The sequence below is a fragment of the Rhinopithecus bieti genome, unplaced genomic scaffold (assembly GCF_001698545.2).
Source record: "Rhinopithecus bieti isolate Rb0 unplaced genomic scaffold, ASM169854v2 scaffold_73599, whole genome shotgun sequence".
Lineage (NCBI taxonomy): Eukaryota > Metazoa > Chordata > Mammalia > Primates > Cercopithecidae > Rhinopithecus > Rhinopithecus bieti.
This window is the reverse complement of record NW_016827349.1, coordinates 47,466-67,115: the sequence shown is the minus strand read 5'-3', so window position 1 is coordinate 67,115 and position 19,650 is coordinate 47,466. Positions and strand designations below refer to the sequence as shown.

Below are 19,650 nucleotides of genomic sequence, written 5' to 3'. Positions count from 1 at the left end.
AAAAAAAAAAAAAAAAAAAAAAAAAAGAATACGTGAAGCAATTCTACAAATCAAATTGGCTCAGGGAATGGTGAAGATATAAATCTGACAGTGTTGGGTGGAAGAGCAAATAAAGATGAAAGAGCAAATAAAGCCTGAGAGTAAGTTAACGCTCTTTTTATTAATTCTCCACAAATTTTCTCTGATGAACTGGGCCTCTGCATATGCTATTCCTTCTGCTTGCAAAGCTCTTCCTGCTCCTCTTCATTTGATTAACTCCAGTTCATTGTCAGTGCTCAGCACAAGCAGCACTTCCTCCAGGAAGCCTTCCCTGGTCTCCCTAATCAGTCACAGATTTGTGTGACAGAGTGCACTCACTAATGCTTATCTTCATTTCACACTTATAACTGATGATGTGTATTTAATATCTGCTTCTCCTACTAGATGTCAAGCCCCACAAGGCTAGGTCTGTTTTTGCTCATTGTACCTCCGAACCTAGGTCTGATAGGCAGTTAGTAAACATTCGAACGAATAGAAGGAAGAATGAAATAGAAAATGAAGCCAAAATTTGTAGTCTATTTAACAGACTGTATAGCAGTACTGTAGTACAACAAGGATGTATAGCAGTAGAAGAGGATAGACAAACTTGACAGAGAAGGATGGGGTAGGGTCTAAGTAGAATGTAGAGGGGGAGCCTCGTACGGTAGCACGCACCTGTAGTCCCAGCTACTCTGGAGGCCAAGGTGGGAGGGCTGTTAGAGCCCCGCCTGGGCAACACAGCAAGACTATCTCTTAAAAAAAAAAAAAAAAAAAAAAAAAAAAGCAAGCAAACAAGAAAAGGAAAGAAAGAAGAAATGCAGAGGAGTGGGGAAACTGATGTCCCATAGACCAGTGCTTCTCACACTGCAGTGTGCGTACAGAGTGCTTGGGGATCTTGTTAAAATGCAGACTCTGATTCAAGTAGGTCTTGATAGGACCCAAGAGTCTGCATCTTGTCTCCCAGGTGATGACCAAGCTGCTGTTGCCAGGGTCCATTCTGGCAGACGCAAGTCACGGGTAATTGGAAAAGTAGCACCCAATGTCAGGGTGGGGCCAGAGAAAAGATTTGGGAGTCGGTAGCAAGGAGTAGTGACTCAGGTCTCAGAAGGATGTGACCAAAGCAGATTGGAGGACCAAGAAACAAGCTTCAGAGAATGACAGGGGGCACCGGTTAGGTGCAGAAAGAGAAACTACAACGATGAAAGCTGTGCAGAAAGCACATCCAGGAAGAGAAGCACTTGGTCTCTTATCATTATATTTAAGGAGCTCCAAGCAAACCTCCCTTCCTTAGATAAGGATAGGGAGTCTCAAATACTAATAAAAAAAAACTTCCTGGGACCAGCAGTGCAAAGGAACTTATTCAGTCACTTATAAAATTCCACCCACCCCACCACCTCCGCCTTGCCCTTTCCAAGGAAAATGTCATCAGAAGCAGGGATGCATTTTCTGAGTAATACAAAAAGTTATCAAAAGACAACAAATGTGTTCCATAATGCTTTAACCACATCGACTTTTAAATGTCAATTTTATTTTTTAGTTCTTGTCTAAGAATCTCAGGTGGGTTACATTTTTTTTTTTTTTTTTCAAAAGACACAATAGAACCATTACAAGTTGGTTTTAGTGGGAGGTGCACATCAGAATCACCTGGGGAGCTTTTAAAAACTGCCTGTCCCCGCACCCCCAGGGGTGATTCAGCATCCTCAGGTGTGGCACAGGATCACATTCCCTTTGGGAAGCCCTCAAAGTAACAGCCAGGGAGACGAGGACTAGAGGAGTGGGTTTCCAGGGAACCTCAAGCTGTGTTTTGAATAGATGGCCTTAGAATACAGGTTCTGCAGAATCTAAGCCATGTACTGTGTGGTTGAATTCACTGTGTATGAAAAGAGGTGGGCAGTTGTTCTGTGGAACAGCTAAAACAGAGATAGTCACACAATGACCCCAGGCAGAAAAAACTAAGACTTGAAACAGGTGCCTCCAAATGAAAGTCACATGGGCTGATGCTCCAATGGTGGACACTGATTTCCAAACTTCACCTGAGCAGCTGCTCATAGCTCGTGCTGGCGTGGGTGCCGCTGGGCTTATTCATTTCACCATGGTTAGCAATGAAGCTGTCCAGCACAGTCACACAGCCGGCTGACAAAATAAAGCCCACCAGCAACCCAGGGGAGACAGACTTCCCTTTCTCACATCCATCTCTGATTGTTACATAAAGGGCTTGAAACCTAATGACAATGTCATAAATAGGTATTTTATGAAAGCTGCAGAAATCTTCCTACAATGGTTCCTAAAGCAAACCTTGGTAAGAATGAGCCTGATGTTGAATAACCAAATAATTGAGCCATGTGGTATTTTCAGATTGTCTTGAAATTACATCTTAAACAATCTGGTCAGGACAATGGATGCTGACTAACTGCCCTGTTTCCTGTACTACAGCAATTGGGGAACTCAGGGTTTCTATGGCTTCCTTTATAAGCCTCTTAATTCTAAACAAAGCCACAACCCAACCAGGAACAAGCTGGCCTCTCTGACCACAAATGATTACAGCTGCTGCTGATGCATTTTATAATAAGGAAGCCAAGCCTGTTTTTTGCATGAGTTTAAAAATCCATTATAGCTTTAGAATGTTTTAAACAACAGCAATTGAAGCTCTACTGTGAATACAGTTTTTAATCAAAGATTATACTTGGAAAATACAGAAAGAGGCAACACCTCACTTTGCAAACAGTAGGGGCACAATAAAGACCATGAGAGTTAGAGTGGCACATGGAAAGTGCCTAGCACATGTGGGACACACACCAGGCACTCAATGAAAGGCATTTGATTAACGTTAAGCTTCTAATGCCATTGGGTGTTGTCTACAGATTCCAGATTTTATAGGGCAATCCTGATTTCAAACGACTTACAGATATATGAATGTTCTATTTCTTAAAGTTTTATGTATTCACTTTAATAAAGACAGCTTGCTAGATTTAAAAGGTAGTGGTGATAGATACGTAATATACCTTTGAGCTGCTCTACAAACTCAAGGGAACCAGAAGCAAGAGCATGCTGGCACAAATTGCTATGCCCTGGGCACGTGAGACACCAGAGCCCTGTGAGTCAGGGTTGGGTAACAGGCCTGCTACTAGGGCCCCTCCCTGGCTGCCCTGAAGCCCGAGACAACGAAAAGGTAATGCCACCGCTTTATTTCCTAAAAGTCTGTCTACATTCGGATCTGGGAAATTGTTCCTTCATAAGCCAGTGAACCACAGACACAAAGAAGGGAGAGGAACACATGCAAATGACAGAGCAAACCCAACTCCACTATTAGAATTTTAAATAAAGAGGCCGGTGCAGTGGCTTACGCCTGTAATCCCAATACTTTGGGATGCCCAGGTGGGCAGATCACCTGAGGTCAGGAGTTCGAGACCAGCCTGGCCAAGGTGAAATCCTGTCTCTACTAAAAATACAAAAATTAGCTGGGTGTGGTGGTGCACGCCTGTAATCTCAGCTACTTGGGAGTCTGAGTCAGGAGAATCGCTCGAACCCGGGAAGCAGAGACTGCCGTGAGCCAAGATCGCACCACTGCACTCCAGCCTGAGTGACAGAGTGAGACTCTTGAATAAATAAATGACAAAGTATTCCATATTCTTATTTTTTAAAGTAAGGGACTTAGGTCTCTAATTGAAGAATATGAGTTCAGTTGAAAAAAAGGAGGAGAAGAATAAGAAAACAGTCTTGATTTATAAATACCAATTTGTAAGTAACCTGCATAAATGAATCATGGGTCTATAGGAATCAACCTACATCATCAACCTGGCCTAGCCCAATGCCACCACCTAGTGGCGATCAGAGGAAGACATGCCACCTCCTACGCTGGCATTCTTCAAGGGAAACAGGGACAGCTCTGCTCTTTCTCGCTTACAGTTCGGCTTATTTCAAAAATCCTTTCTGCAGTATAGAAGCCCTTTTCCATAGCTCAATCCCCTTTCCCAAATTCTTCTTCCCTATGAACTCAGGAAAGCGCCTTCTTCCCTCTACCTTTTTTACCCCTTTTATCTATTTCTGAACCCCAACAGATGACTGATCTGGAGAAGGGCATTTCTAGCACAAAAAAGTACATGTACTATCAGCCACCCTAGACAATGACTCATCAAATTAAGTGTGCTTCTCGTCAAATGCCAATATTTAACGTATTGCAGACACATGCTTCATTCATTTAGCAGCAAATACAGTGCCAGGGTTGTTCTCTCTTCCTTGTCACTGTAGACACACAGATGCTGGGTTGCATTATGTGGTAACAAGTTCTTTGTGGGGCCAACCACGGCCCCAGCAAGCAACAATCACTCGCATTGCTCATGCCTTTAGGAAAAGAGAAACCACGCTTTCCTATTGCTGTTGGTACCTCAAAGAGGACAGCTTCTCATTCCAGTCTGTTTTAAAGTCAGGCCTAACTGTTCCTTAAACTCCTGTGAAGTAAGTAGGGTATTCCCTTCTAAAGATAAAATTTACTAGTGAGACCATCATATCTACCAAAAAAAAAAAAAAAAAAACTAGTTGCGTGTGGTGGCACCTGCCTGTAGTCCTAGCTATTTGGGAGGCTGACGTGGGAGAATCGCTTAAGCCCAGGAGGTCAAGGCTTCAGGGAGCTGTGATTGCACCACTGCTCTGCAGCCTGGGCAAGAGAGTGAGACCTCGTCAAAAAAAAAAAAAAAAAAAAAAAAGACAAACACTTGGGTGGGGATTTATTTATCACTTACTAAGCACTAAGATGAGCTCAAACTAAGAATGTCTGCTCACTGATCAAGCTACTAAAAAAATAGTGACTGAAATGATGCTTTCTTTTTAACTAGTGACTTAAAACTAGTGTACACAAGAATAATCTGGGGACTTGTTAAAAAATGCAGATTCTTGGTTACCATCCACAGAGATTTTGGTTCAGTAAGGGCCCAGGAAACTGCATTTTAAAACACAAAATAATTTTCTGAACTTACAGAAAAGTTGCAAGAAAAACGTAACTCCTTTATAACCCTTTTGCCCTGGATTCAATTGTTAACATTTTGCTACATATGCTTTTTTTTTTTTTTTTTTTTTTGAGATGGAGTCTCACTCTTGCCCAGGCTGGATGGCGCAGTCTTAGCTCACTACAACCTCCGCCTCCTGGGTTCAAGCAATTCTTGTGCCTCAGCCTCCCAAGTAGCTGGGGCTACAGGCATGTGCCACCACACCCGGCTAATTTTTGTATTTTTAATAGAGACAGGGTTTCTCCAGGTTGGCCTAGGCTGGCCTTGAACTCCTGACCTCAGGTGATTTGCCTGCGTTGGCCTCCCAAAATGCTGGGATTACAGGCATAAGCCATGGTGCCCGGCCCACATACATTTATTTCCCATCTCTCTCATTTGTATACACACACAGACCACCATGCTTTTCTCTGAACGACTTGCTGTAGAGACCATGCCCCTTTATCTCGAAATATTTTAGCATGTATCTCCCCAAAACAAGGGCATGTCATAACCACAGTACAATTATCACACTGAAGAAATTTAACATGATAAGCACTTATCTAATATCCAATCCATACTAAAACCCAAATCAGGATCATGCTTTGTTTTACTTGTCATATGGAAATCACTCTGTTTTTTTTTTTTTTTTTTTAACAAAAAGAGACAGGGTCTCATTATGTTGCCCAGGCTGGCCTCAAACTCCTGGGCTCAAGCAATCCTCCTTAGGCCTCCTAAGGAGCTGAGACTACAGATGTATACCAACACACCCAGCTTGAAGTTGCATTTTAAATAAATACCCCCTGACCCTCATGACAACAATGCAGCTGGTCTGAGAGCCACACAGTGGAAAATCTTCCACCAGACATCTTCAGAGTTTCTTTTGGTTCTGCCTGTCTATGCTTACAGCCAGGATCTTGGTTAGGTGGGCATCCTTATGTCAGTTTTACTGTCTGTATTACAAGTCACCTCCCAGAGCTAAATAGAGTTTCCATTGCTTGGCAGCTGTCCCATCACTCAGTCTGGGAGAGTGCTTCCTAAATCACTGTTGATGAAGTAACAGATTTTCCAGTCTATATGTCAGTGCTGGGATTAGTACTGTTGTCTAAATAGACAAGAAAGCAACAAGAAAACTGCCATCATTCAAAAAGGACTGTATCACTTGATATTACATAACCAGATGTCTTGGCTTGTTCACTCAGATGAGTTCACATCATTCACCAACACCAATCGTTAACAATTTGTCCAAATTACAAAAGGGCACACAATGCATACACCCTTCCTCAGAAACCCGTGAGAGTCAACCAGCATTTTCTTAAAGTGGCAGCAACGAAAGAAAACAAGATTCATGCATTTTGTGCTGTTTATTAGGCTTTGAAAATGTTCTTTTAAAAAATGTTATTTAATATTTTCTGTTTTCACCATTTTTATTTTTTGCAAGTGTTCTTAATGAAATTCAGCCCAACTAACTAAAAACTAGTGATTTCAGTTTTCATTTGTGAAATGCCCAAATATCTTAGAAAACACTTTCCTATACATTTCCCTTTGTTTTAAAATAAGTACAGTTGATAACAAAATTACTGTACAACTGGTACCTGGAATTTAATCTTTTTCCTCATAACTATAATTTCATAAATTGATCAACACTACCTTCTGCCATTTTTAGACTTTATTGGCTTTTACATTTTCCAAAGTACAATACTACATAATAATACAAAGATAAATACACTAACTTATTTTTTAAATTAGGTTTTAATGTAAACATAATCATGACTGAATACTTGCTAAACTAGAAAAACAAACGTCCTTATTCAGGGAGGTATATTTCATATGGCTAATTCAATGTTAAAGCCAATAAACAAACTTATCCTGAACCTATATACCAAACAATTAATTTTAAATAACATTTTAAAGCATAAAGCCTGCTAATGAATAACACAGTTGACAATGCCAGTGCTGGTGAACAAAACTTTTAAAAAATATGGGTATTTATTAAAGTGTTAATACCTATTAAAAATTATTTATGAACATATTTAATACTCAAGTCTTCATATTTTTCTCTAGCACAAGGGAGACACACTCACACAGGTCACTTTAATAATACAGCACAATACTCCGTCAAATCATCTTGCAGTTGTCAATCCTGATACTCCAAAAGTACAATTTGGGGATCAAATCATTTGTTCCACAGATCCTGTAATTTGTTCGGGGAGTGGCTCTCTGACTGAAGCCTCTGGGAAGCCCGGGTGGAGTCATTTGTAGGACCCGTTGTATCCAAACTGAGATCTGTAATTACTGGCCTTCTTTTCATACAACTTCAAAATGTCAAATAGTTTTCTTATTATGGAGTTGGGGTTTATTTATAGGTTTTATTTATAGGTTTGACACCATGACACTTGCAAAACTAACAAAATAAAAAAGTTATACTTGATCCTGGCAGGGTAAGAAGTAGTAGTTTTAAGCTCCCTGAAGGGCAAGATAAAGAATGCAGCGGGAGCCGCAGGCAGTTTCGGGAAAGAGGTAATGTTGCTATAAAGAGAAACCAATCTCTTAAGTGCCATGAGCTGCGTTTGCAGTGTTGTGATGACAAGCTAGTAACTAAAACACAAAGTTTGCCTCAAAGCCGGCAGAAAATTCATGCTGAGTATATTAAATGAAGCCATTCAATTTAAAGAAAAACCTTTTTCTTGAAGTATCACAGAGAGAAAAAGTACAAGTGCTAAATATAGTGCTCCCCAGGAACCCAGCAGGAGTCCCTCACGCCCTCTTCCAAACACTCCCCTCCACAGGTGACCACTCTCTCCTCAATTACAACACCGTCTTCCTGAGTTTTTTTTTTTTTTTAAGTTAGATTGTGTTAGAAGTTCTTTTTTTTCCTTTTTTTTAAAGGAGTTTTAAGAAATCTGATTATGGTGCAGTGTCAAACAGCACACCCCCAAATTCCACAGGATTCAACTCTCTCTGGGTTGCTTCTCGGTACCCATATGGATGTCTTGGGTGGGTTGCAAAGAAATGAGATTTGGTTTTGCCCAGGTAGTCACTGAACGGTGACTGGTAACCTTTCCCCACTGCATGCCACCTTGGTGAACCCAGACACCTAAAAGCCAGTAAACCTGCCTCCTGGGAGAAAAACAGGGCAAACACCAGCCAGTGGGGGGTTTTAACCAAGTCATGTCATGCTGAGGAAAATGACATCAGGACTTACCCAGATAAGTTGTCCCCCTGACAGCCTCCAAGCAACCTGCATCTGACTACAATTTCAAGGGCTTGTCAATCTTGTTTACAATTACTTTTAGCCTATTTGGTTGCTACTTTGGCAAAAAGGAGTTCCGCATCACTTACTCTCTCAATATTCATTTACCCTGCGCCGTCTCTGCGCCAGGCCAGGGAGTGGACAATATCAAGTTCTAGCGGAGATGAAGCCCCAGGGTGCTGGAGGAACACAAGGAGGACTCCGGACTTACCGGGGTGGGATGGGTGTCGGGATCGGTTCACAAAAATTTCATGGGGAGTCTTGCAGGATAAGGGGTAACCGGCCAGGGAGAAGCTGCAGCATTCCAGACGTTGCAAACCCCATGTGCAAAGGTTGGGAGGGGAAAATGCACGTGCAGTATGGGAACTCCACAGAAACTGATTTAGCAGGCGTTCCTGAGGAATAACTGAAACCTTAGAGAAATCTCAGGGAGGATAAGATTAGGTACTTCAAAAATCCAAGGGGCTGTCACACAGAAGTGGAATTAGGGTATAATGTAAGGCTGTGGGAAAGTTACCAGCATCAGAATCAGGCAGCTATGGGGGGACCTCAGCTTAATCACTCACTGAGAGATTAACTTTAGAGAGACTGCTTACCCTGAGACTCAGTTTCCCTATCTATAAAAGAGGAAGGATTTCCCTAAGGTTGTTTTAATCACTCACTGGAGATAATATGTATGCAAATTAACTGGCACCTAGCTACTATCATTAGACTGACTTTTTCAGGTCCCAAAGGTTCATTGGGTAGAAGATGAAAGAAACACATTTCTCTTCAACAGAAGAAGCTTTTCAACAGTTAAACCTGCACAAATATGGAAGGAAGTGCCCTGTAAGAGAGGGAGCTCCTCATCACTAGAGGTAATCAAGCAGAGAAGCTGGATGAGACCCTTGGTGAGAAGGCCTCAGAGGGCAGACTGACAGTGGACAGAATGGGACAGATGAACTCTGGGCTTTCAGGACTTCTGTTTCAACACTTCCAAGGTTAAATTTCTGTACATGTAAGCCTCAGTGTGGTATTGTTCAAAACTGAATTTCCCGACATGTATTTTTTCTCATCAGAAATAATTCTAAATGAATACCTCATTCTTGGAAAAAACAGAAATGGCCCATCAAACCACGATAGAAGATGAGGGACTATAACAAGCAAAAATATGAAAAGGTAAAAAAACAGACAATGGAGTATGTTTTACATTTAGCTGTTTCTATCTAAAATTAAGCTACTGATCTCATTTCATTTTCCCTCCGAGTAGTTCCACTAGGCCCCAGACAGACTGGAAATCAGGATGAAATACATTTACTCCACAGGGACATGAATCAAGTTGCATAAACCTTACAAAAATACTGTGCTAATATTTGCCCTCAGGCACAGACACGCCCATTTGGGTGTCAGTCCACTATATTTCTATCTTAGGCTCTGGCCCCCACCCCTTTACAGCCAAAAGCAGCAGAAGCCCTCAGAAAAGAAAACAGCTAAAGTCACTTTGAAAGGTTTGAGATGTGCTAATCACAGTGCATCCCAGCCAAGAAGCTGGAATCTCACAACCGGACCATCCTGCCAGCCTCTGTTCCCGCCAAGGAGTCTGAAGCCAGTGGCAGTCCAGCCAGAGAAACCCAATCCTCACCACCAGTGTCTCTCGCCATAATTTTATCTCAAGGAAACAGAGAAAAATACTTTCCACTCACCCCCATGAAGCATCATATTTGTCTCTGATCAGCCAGGTGACTCGTGAAGTCACTAACTCACTTTTCTCTGGCTCCGTTTCCCAGGTTAGAGCCCTCTAAAGCTTTTTCCAGCTTTAAAATCCTCTGCCTGTTAGGTTTTAATCCAGGGGGCCATCTCAGGTTATATTAGGTTCGGTAACCTTGCTGGTTGCCACTATGCCTCTAAAACCATAAAATATTTTATGCAGCCTATTCAGATTTCCAGGGCTTTGTACCCTGATAAAATGGGTCAGCAAATTAATGAAAGGAAACTCTTAAAAAAGACTTCTAAAAGGCATGCCAAAATGCCAGAATAACAGTATTTAGGAACAAATGAATTAAACATATATATTTATCAAAATAAGTTGTATATCTTAAAAATAAACAGTAAAAAGTAAAGGAATAGATAATTGCTACTAAAAAATAAAAGGTAAAGAAAAAAGGAAATAATACATGTCATTGCTGCTGTTGTTGCATTTATCTGTACTGAGGCCTTTCTTTTCATGTGCTGTGAGCTGGGAATAGAGATAAAGACCACTCACTCACTGATTTCAAGAGTGGTCCGTGACTGAACCAGGAACATTTTTCCTTGGGAGTGCTCTGGGACAGGAGGGGTCTCGCCAGGCCAGAGTCCACTGGAGGTTTGAAGGAATAGCCAGACCTGGGTTCTAGTCTCTGCTCTGCCACTCCCAAGTGGACATGAACCTAAACAAATTAATGTTTTGTCGCGGTTTCCTCCTCTGTAAATAACTGTAGGGAGCAGGGATTTCATTCTTAATGCATCACAGGGCCTGGCCCGCCACAGCCACTCAACACCAGCTCTGTGAATGCTGCCTATGCATTCTTGCCCTTTCCACCCGTCTTGTTTCTCAGTCCCTGGGCCATTCCCTTTCCTGTTTCTGGGCTTCCTGTGCTACGGGGCTTCAGTGATTTCCAAGTATTTTTACACCCCTCACTCCTGACTGAGGGGTGTCAGGTTTTGACTGGGCCTGGAAGGTAGCATTGCTGTTAGCCTTTTACAGATTGGGAGACTCGACTCAGAGAACCACGCACAGGTCACACAGGCAGACTCCAAACAGGGTGATGAGCCCAAGCTCAGGTGGGGGCATCACACACCATCCACTCGGAATCCATGGAACCACACGACTGGGAGGGAGGCAAATTACAGGTGATTCACTGGACGTGGTAAAGGGAGCCCCACACTTAATCACCATTGTCTCTATAACTTACTAAATAAGGTATATTCTCTTACCCTTTTGAGATAATCTTGACAAACACTCCCTGAGGCTTGCACGTTGGTAAATTTCCTCTTACAAGGGAAATGGCCCGGAAAACCGTCTTTCCCCCTAATTAACTCTAGAACATTAGAAACTTGAGTAATGATCAGGGTATTTATCACCATATTTCCTCTGCTCTAAGATGACACACCTGATGTAACAGGTGTTTCAGCAAAGTTATTTTTAAAGAAACTACATCTAAAGTACCCTGTGACTGTGAAGGTCATGGTGATTTCAGAAGCATTAAAGTGTGGCCAACGCGCCTTTCAGAATTGAGGAAATGTAGTAAATGACTTCCTCCCACTTTTGCAAAAGGCCTGGACTGGAGTGTGTCACATGATGTCTAAAGGCCCTTCCAGCCTCACAGGCAGCCGTCCCTGGGTTAATTATTAGCAGCAGCAGGAGGGCAGAAACAGGCCACCTCATTTCCTGAGGCCAGGCTCTGGGTTTGGCCTGGGGCCGTTCCTACCTGATGACCAGCTCTCCTTCCGGACCTCAGTGAGGTGGCCAGCCTGGCCCCAGTCAGTCTCTCCTCCCACTGCACCTGCCTCCAGGGATCTGGCAGGACTACTTCCAGCCCGTGGGAAGCTGAGCTTCTCAGCAAACTAGAGTTCCATCAGACTCTGGCTCACTCACCTTTGGGGGCACATGCACTGGCTCTGAGCCAAAGATCTGATGAGGACAGTCATGGGGTGGGAGTAACTGATAAACTAGGGGGCGGCAACCTGGGTGTGGCAGGGGCCTGGGTCTCTGGAGGATCCAGGACAGCCTCACAGTGTCCGAACCCTGAGCTTCTTTCAACCTGCCAGGAGAGAGGCTCAGGCATCAAGAAATCTCCCTGGGTGGCTGTGAAAAAGGTGGATCTGACCACAGGTGGTAGTGAACCCTGGAGGGGAAGGAGAGGGCGGCTCAGACCAGCGGCTAAAAAGGGCGTGGACTCAGATGTGCTCAGGTTGAACAAAACAAGCCAACCAACAATTCTGTTTGTGTTTTTTAAAAAGTTGAACTTGTAATGTCTATGCAATCATATATTCCACTCTCTCATGATCACTATCCAACATTCGTCCAGGTATTTCAAACACTTCCCTGACCCTTTCTGCTATGACTTTACGATATTCCACCACGTGGGTGTATATAACCATGGCTGGGTGTTCAGATGACTTCTCATTAGCAGAGCTCAGATTTCAGAAAGAACCCACAGTAAACCCAGACAAAGAAGAGGAAGCATGTGACCAAGGACAGGCACCAATGCCAAGGAAGTGGGGGTCCCGATAAGCCCTGAGTTAGGGCAAAAACACCAAAGTGGGGGGGAACGAGATGACAGACAGGGGCTGGGCCACCACCTAGAGGAGGATGGCAAAACATGAGCAAGGTAACTGATGATGATTTGGGCAAAATCGCCAAGTTAACTGTGTTCTGTCTTTTCTACCAGCTAGAACAATCTTTTACACTGGAAAAGATGAAATTAAAGGGGATGGGAAGGCATTCCCTGAGCAACCCCCATGACCCAGGAGAGAGCCCACACTCATCATCTTATTGGACTCTCACATCAAAAGAGGGGACCAGGCTTCGCCTATGAGGGTACCCCACATGTTTGAGGTGACCCAGCGGCAGGGCAGAATCCAAACCCAGTGGCTCCTGCCAAAGACGTGCTCCTCCCACTACCTCTTCTGGTCTTTTTTTTTTTTTTCTGTTCTTTTAAATCTCTGGTAAACAAGGGGCCTTTTTTTTAATTGTAAAATATATAGGACCTAAAATTTGCAATTTTAACCATTTTTAAGTGTACAATTCAGTGGCATTAATTACATTCACAATGTTGTGCAACCATCACCACTATTTCCAGAAATTTTTCATCATGCCAAACAGAAACTCTGTACCCATTAGGCAATAACTCCCCATTCACCCCTCCTCCAACTCCTGGCCACCTCTAATCTACTTTCTGCCTCTATGAATTTGCCTAGTCTAGATACATCAGCGGAACCACATAGTATTTGTCTATTTGAGTCTGGCTTATTTCACTGAGCATAATGTTTTTAAGGTTCCTCCATATTTTAGCACCTATCAGAACTTTATTTCTTTTTATGACTGAATGATATTCTATTTTATCAATTCATCTGTCATTGGACATTTGGGTTGTTTCTGCCTTCTGGCTATTGTGAATGGTGTTGCAATGCTTAAATTTTATCTTTTCAGTGTACAAGTACCTGTCCGAGTCCATTTTCAATTCTTTCAGGTATATACGTAGGAGTAGGATTGCTGGGTCATATGGTAGTTCTATCTGTAGCTTTATTTTTATTTTTTTGAGACAGAGTCTTGCTCTCTTGCCCAGGCTGGAGTGCAAAGGCACGGTCTCGGCTTACTGCAGCCTCATCCGCCTCCCGGGCTCAATGGATCTTCCCATCTCAGCTTCCCTAGTAGCTGGGACCACAAGTGTGTGCCACCACGCCCAGCTAAGCTTTTGTATTTTTGGTAGACTGGGTTTTGCCCTGTTGCCCAGGCTGGTCTCAAACTCCTGAGCTCAAGCTATCCACCTACTTTAGCCTCCCAAAGTGCTGGGATTATAGGCCTGAGCCTCTGTGCCTGGCCCTATTGTGTATAGCTTTTTGGGGAACAATCAGATTGTCTTCTACAGAGACTGCACCATTTTACATTCCCACCACAATATAAGAAGGTTGCTATTCCTCCACATCCTTGCTAATACTTGTTAGTTTCCCGTTTTTGATCATAACCATTCTAGTAGGTGTGCAGTGGTGGTGCCTCATTGCGGCTTTAATTTACATTTTCCATAATGACTAACGATGCTGAGCATCTTTTCATGTGTTTACTGGCCATTTGTGCATCTTTAGAGAAATGACTATTCAAGTCATTTCTAAAATTTCTAAACCATTTTTAAAATTTGGTTTGTGTTAATGTGGGTTGTCAACTTTCAGGGTCTCACTCTGTCACTCAGGCTGGAGGGCAGTGGCACCATCTTGGCTCAGTGTAACCTCCACCTCCCAAGTGATCCTCTAGCCTCAATCTCCCTAGTAGCTGGGACTACAGGCGCACACCACCATACCTGGCTACTTTTTGTACTTTTTGTAGAGACGAGGTTTTGCCATGTTGCCCAGGCTCATCTTGAACTCCTAGACTCAATGATCTGCTTGCCTCAGTCTCCCAAGGTGCTGGGATCACAAGTGGGAGCCACTGCGCCTGGCCTATTCTCTCATTCTATAGGTTGTCTTTTCACTTTCTTGATAATGTCTTTGGATGCAAAAAAGCTTTAATTTTCATGAAGTCCCAATTTAGTTTTCTTTTGTTACTTTCATTTTTAGTGTCATATCCAAGAATTCATTGCCAAATTCATGTTTTCTTCTAGGAGTTTTATGGCTTTAGGTCTTTTATGAAGGTCATTGATCCATTTTGAGTTAATTTCTGTATATGGTATGAGGTAGTAGCTGCTCTGGTCTTGCTGAGTGGAGTCCTTCCCCAGCATGATCTTCTGGCAGAGCTAACATCCCTACACAAAAAGGCTGGATCTGAGTCTTTAAAATCTCACCACTGCCACACAGGCAGCCTGCCCAGTGGCTGGTACCCAGCAGGGTTTATCCATCAACTCATCATCCCTCCACTCACTTATATGACTGCTGCAAGGCTGCTACCCACAGCTGGCTGGGAGACTCTTTCATAACAAAAGAAATCTAATAGGCTAAACATATTAAGAATTAAATGTCAACAATGGCATTTACACACTCCTACTATTAATCTAAAAATGACCCAAGACCAAACTCACGCACCTAACTGGACAAGACAGAGGAAAGCCCAATGTACCCTTGCCAGTCTCCTGGTTCAAGTCCCTCATTGCACAGATGAGGAAACCCAAGGGCAGGGCAGGGCATGGCAGGGACTTCCAAAGCCAGACCCCACGAAACACAGGTCTCAGTGATGGCCCACTCTAGATAAGCATGAGAAATACATGAGGTTAGTTTGAACTGCTTCAGAGGAGGGGTGGCCCTCTGGTTTCTAAAACCTCCAAAGGGGATGAGGGAAATGAACCCTGAGTCCTAGATCTCATTCTGCTCCACCAGGGTCTCATGGTTCTCTGGCTGTTCCCAGATGGTGCCAAGCTTGTTCCAACCTTGGGTGTTTGCACGTGCTGTTCCCTCTCCTTGAACTCCCTTCCCTCAGATATGCACCTGGCTCTCTCCCTCAGTTTCTTCATGTGCCTGCTTAAATTTTACCTCATCAGTGAGGCCTTCCCTGATCACTCCTTCTCCCTCTTGCCCTACTTTACATTTCTCCTTAAATGTAAGTTCCTTAAAGGCAGGGATTTTAGTACTGAACTGCCATCTCCATGGGATCTAGAACAGTGTCCGGTGCATATGAGGCACTAAGTATCTACGGAATGCATGAATACATTGATAAAATTGGGAACCCCATACTCAGTATGTAGCATGTCACTAAGTGTCACAAGAGGGGAAGGCAGATGGGTGGGCACTGCCTGGACCCTGCAGCCACAGAGGCACCCAAGTTTACTTCTGGACCCACAGGCTGTCCAGGGCTCCTGGGCCTGTGACAAGGACAGGGAGGGCTGGACATCACGTACAGTCAGAAACTCCCCCACCTTTCGGTCAGGTCCAAGATGCTGGCAGCTGCTCCCCTGCTGATCAGGCCATAGATGGAGCCTCTACCCATAGGTGCTTAAGAAATGCATGTGAAATGCACAAACGAATGAACGAATGAACAACTAATGCATGTAGGGCTTACACCTGCACTTTTAGAAGGCTTGTGTCAGCACTAACACAGCATACCATTCCAATACGGGGCTGGGAGGCAGTGTGACTGAGTAATTCCATTTCTAGGAACCTGCTGTCAGGATATATTCAGACACGAAAAAAAGTTTTAGTCGCAGAGATTTTCCTCCCAGCAACATTTATAACACTGAAAATTACAAACAAAAAAGCTACTTGCCAACTTCAGAGGGCCAGTTAAGTAAGCCACAAAACAGCCACAGGATGTCTGGGTGATCAGAATATTAAGAGGCTTATTATAAAGTTGTATCTACAAGATAACCGCAACTAATTAAAACAAAGGAATCTGGAAGACAAAACCCCACACGTGTTAGTTTTTCTATTCTTTCGACTTTTCTGTTATTTTTTATATTTTCTATGATAAGCAATGATGAGTTAGAAGAAAGTCAAACTGATCGAATTTTTTTTTGTTTTAAATACTGTCACCTAATGCTTTATTGGTGCCAGGGTGTTAAACTGTTTAAATCTCCGTCCCCAGACTCTCTGCTGCCTCCTGTCCCATTTCTGCATCCCCAACTCTGCTTCCTCTTCCTGGATCCCCTCCCACTACCCACTGTCCGCCCTGCCCTACCACCTCTGCCATGCTCCGGCCTTGTAATCCATACCTGGACCCACTCCTCCCCCAGAAACCAGCTCCAGCGCTGGGCTGCCTCCTGCACTTCCCAGATCTATGGCTTTGGACCAGTTTCTGAACCTCTCTGAGATTCCATTTCCTCCTCAGGAAAATGAAACTGACATTAACCCTCAGGGTCCTCCTCAGCACTCACAGGTGCTAAGGCTGTGGGCTGCTCTAGACACTGCCCTGCATTGGAGCCCTATCTGCTGCTTCTACTCAGCCTTGGGAAGAGCTGCTATCGGTGCCCTAATGCACAGGGAGAAAAGTCTTGATCCCCAGTCTGCATATATCTGGGCACCTGTCCTCTCCTGAAGGCAGCAGAGGAAAAGTAGGTTTTCTCTTGGCTCCCAGATCAACATGATAGTTTCTTGGTTGAAACTGCCATTCCCCTGTGGAGCCCTCCACTCTTTCAGAGAACTCACGGCCCAGCCCTCACTCCTCAGAGCTGATGCCCAATATGCGAGTCCCCTTTAGACTACGTTCCTGGCAATTTCACCAAAGGCCTGGCTAATGCCGTAGTTCGGCCTCCTGTCCACAGCGACAGGCTCCAGTGCCCCGGTTCGGTGCTGGGCTCTCCTGCTCCCTTTTGATCACAGGCTTTACTCATTCTTCCTTCAAAACCTGCATCCACCCCTCTCTCTAACACAGGCTGTGAGGCAGGTGCTGGGGGACGAGGTTAAGAGGCTGTCTCAGGTCCTAGCTCTCTGGGAACTCACAAACCAATCAGAGAGAGGGAGATGCACAAATCACAGCTTTCCATGTGGGGAGTGCTAAGACAGAGGACCTTCTAGGGTGTGACCATGGCTCAGCCTCTGGCAGAAAGCGATGCCTCCTATCCTAAGGAGGATATAACTGTGAAGCCAGACTGTGAGGGATGTGATATCAAGCAACAAAATCAAATCACTCCATATGTCTCCCAAAGCTCTTACTGGACTTTTACAATCAGTCTTCATCATCACCCACAATCTGATTCCAGTGGAACCCAACGGACCCCCGACGCCTGGATACACCTGCCCATTTGAGGTGTCTCCAAGCAGCCAGGCAGAAAGCTGGGTATACTTTAAGCTGTGTATGTTTTTTCTCTACCTTCTCCTCCACGAGGCTCCCCAACATTAATCATGTTCTGGATGAATGCTGCTCAAAGTGCAATCTCTGGACCAGTGGCTTCAGCATCACTGAGTGCCTGTTAGAAACGCAGAGTCTCAGGCCCCACACCTGACCTACAGAATCTGAATCATTTTGCATAAAGTGTGACAGGCTGTGCTCTCCATCCCAATTCCAACTTCCTCCTTTTCACTCTGTCGCCAGCTGCCATCTTTTGATGCCTTCAACATCTACGCAGTGAACTAACGCCAACCTCTGGAGTGTCCACCTCAGGCAAAATTACCTGAGCTCCACCCTGCCCTGGGTGGTACACACCAACCACAGCTCTCTCCACCTCAAGCTGTGGACACAGGTTCAACGGCAGTCCCTCTGTCCAGATAGCTGAGCCAGTACTGCCCGAGTACTTAGCATGCTGCTCTGTCACCACGGGATCATCACACGACCTTGTGAGGTGGAGACACCACTGGCATTCCAGTGTGGAGAGGCGGAGGCCGAGACTCAGGAGGCTCGAGCAGGGCCCTGGAGTGAGCGACTGGGGGCCCGGTGACGGTCCCAGGCTCACCACCTGTGCTGAGAGCTAACACTGAGCAAGGCAGCCTGGCAGAGCCACCTCTGTGGAAGCTTGGAGGTGAGGACGGACATCTGAATCTGAATTGAGGAACAACCCCTTGGGTGGGAGCTAGAACTGAGGGGCAAAAGTCACGGAGGACACATGGGAGAAGAGGCAGAGACCAGATCCTGAAAAACTCTTCAGTGGTGGACTGAGGTGCCTGCACTTCAGAGGCGACAGGAGGGTAGTGAGGTTTCTGGAGCAGGCTGGTCAAAGTCATCAGCACCCTTGTTTGATATCCATCCCATTCCCTCACCCCACATTTACCTGGGACTTGCTTCTCTGACCCTCCTGTTGTGGCAAGATCCTGATTCTCCCAGGTGCACATGGCTCTACCTCCTGCCCACTCATCCTCACGCAATGCTCAGCCCTCTGTGACCCCCCATCCTGCACTAGGACAAAGCCTGGCTCCCAGGCATGCCTACCAGTGGTTTCCCCAGCTGGCTCCTCAACAGCAAAGCCTTATCAAGCATCATATAAGGCCAGGTGCGGCAGCTCACACCTGTAATCCCAGCACTTTGGGAGGCCAAAGTGGATGGATTACTTGAGTCCAGGAGTGCAAGACTAGCCTGGGTAACATGGTGAGACACCATCTCTACTAAAAATACAGAAAGTAGCCAGGCGTGGTGATGTGCATCTGTAATCCCAGCTACTTGGGAGGCTGAGGTGGGCAGATTGCTTGAACCTGGGAGATGGAGGTTGCAGTGAGCCATGATGGCACCACTGCATTCTAGCTTGGGTGATAGAGTGAGACTCTGTCTTTAAAAAACTAAAAAATGATTCCGGAAATTGGTCTCAGAGGCTGCGTGAGGTTGTGCTCTTTGTGAAGTTTCACCATGGCGTACCGTGGCCAGGGCCAGAAAGTACAGAAGGTTATGGTGCAGCCCATCAACCTCATCTTCAGATACTTACAAAATAGATCGCGGATTCAGGTGTGGCTCTACGAGCAAGTGAATATGCGGATAGAAGGCTGTATCATTGGTTTTGATGAATATATGAACCTTGTATTAGATGATGCAGAAGAGATTCATTCTAAAACAAAGTCAAGAAAACAACTGGGTCGGATCATGCTGAAAGGAGATAATATTACTCTGCTACAAAGTGTCTCCAACTAGAAATGATCAATGAAGTGAGAAATTGTTGAGAAGAATACAGTTTGTTTTTAGATGTCCTTTGTCCAATATGAACATTTATTCATAGTGTTTTGATTAGCCTTGTGTTATACAAGATGTCAATAAATGCTGTGGGATTGTTTGTATTAAAAAATTTACATTGCTTCTTCCTATTCAAAAAAAAAAAAAAA

At 44.4% G+C, this 19,650-nt stretch overlaps 2 protein-coding genes across 3 annotated transcripts in view; one reads left to right on the top strand and one right to left on the bottom strand.

Moving 5' to 3' along the window:
• Positions 1 to 19,650, bottom strand: part of PTPN3 (protein tyrosine phosphatase non-receptor type 3) — a 121,609-nt gene that overhangs the window by 89,412 nt on the left and 12,547 nt on the right. The gene's annotated exons all lie outside the window — the stretch shown is intronic.
• LOC108523260 (small nuclear ribonucleoprotein E) lies at positions 19,132 to 19,630 on the top strand. The gene has a single exon (XM_017863789.1). It carries the CDS (start codon positions 19,184 to 19,186, stop codon positions 19,460 to 19,462), a length of 279 nt encoding a protein of 92 aa, XP_017719278.1. The 5' UTR covers positions 19,132 to 19,183; the 3' UTR covers positions 19,463 to 19,630.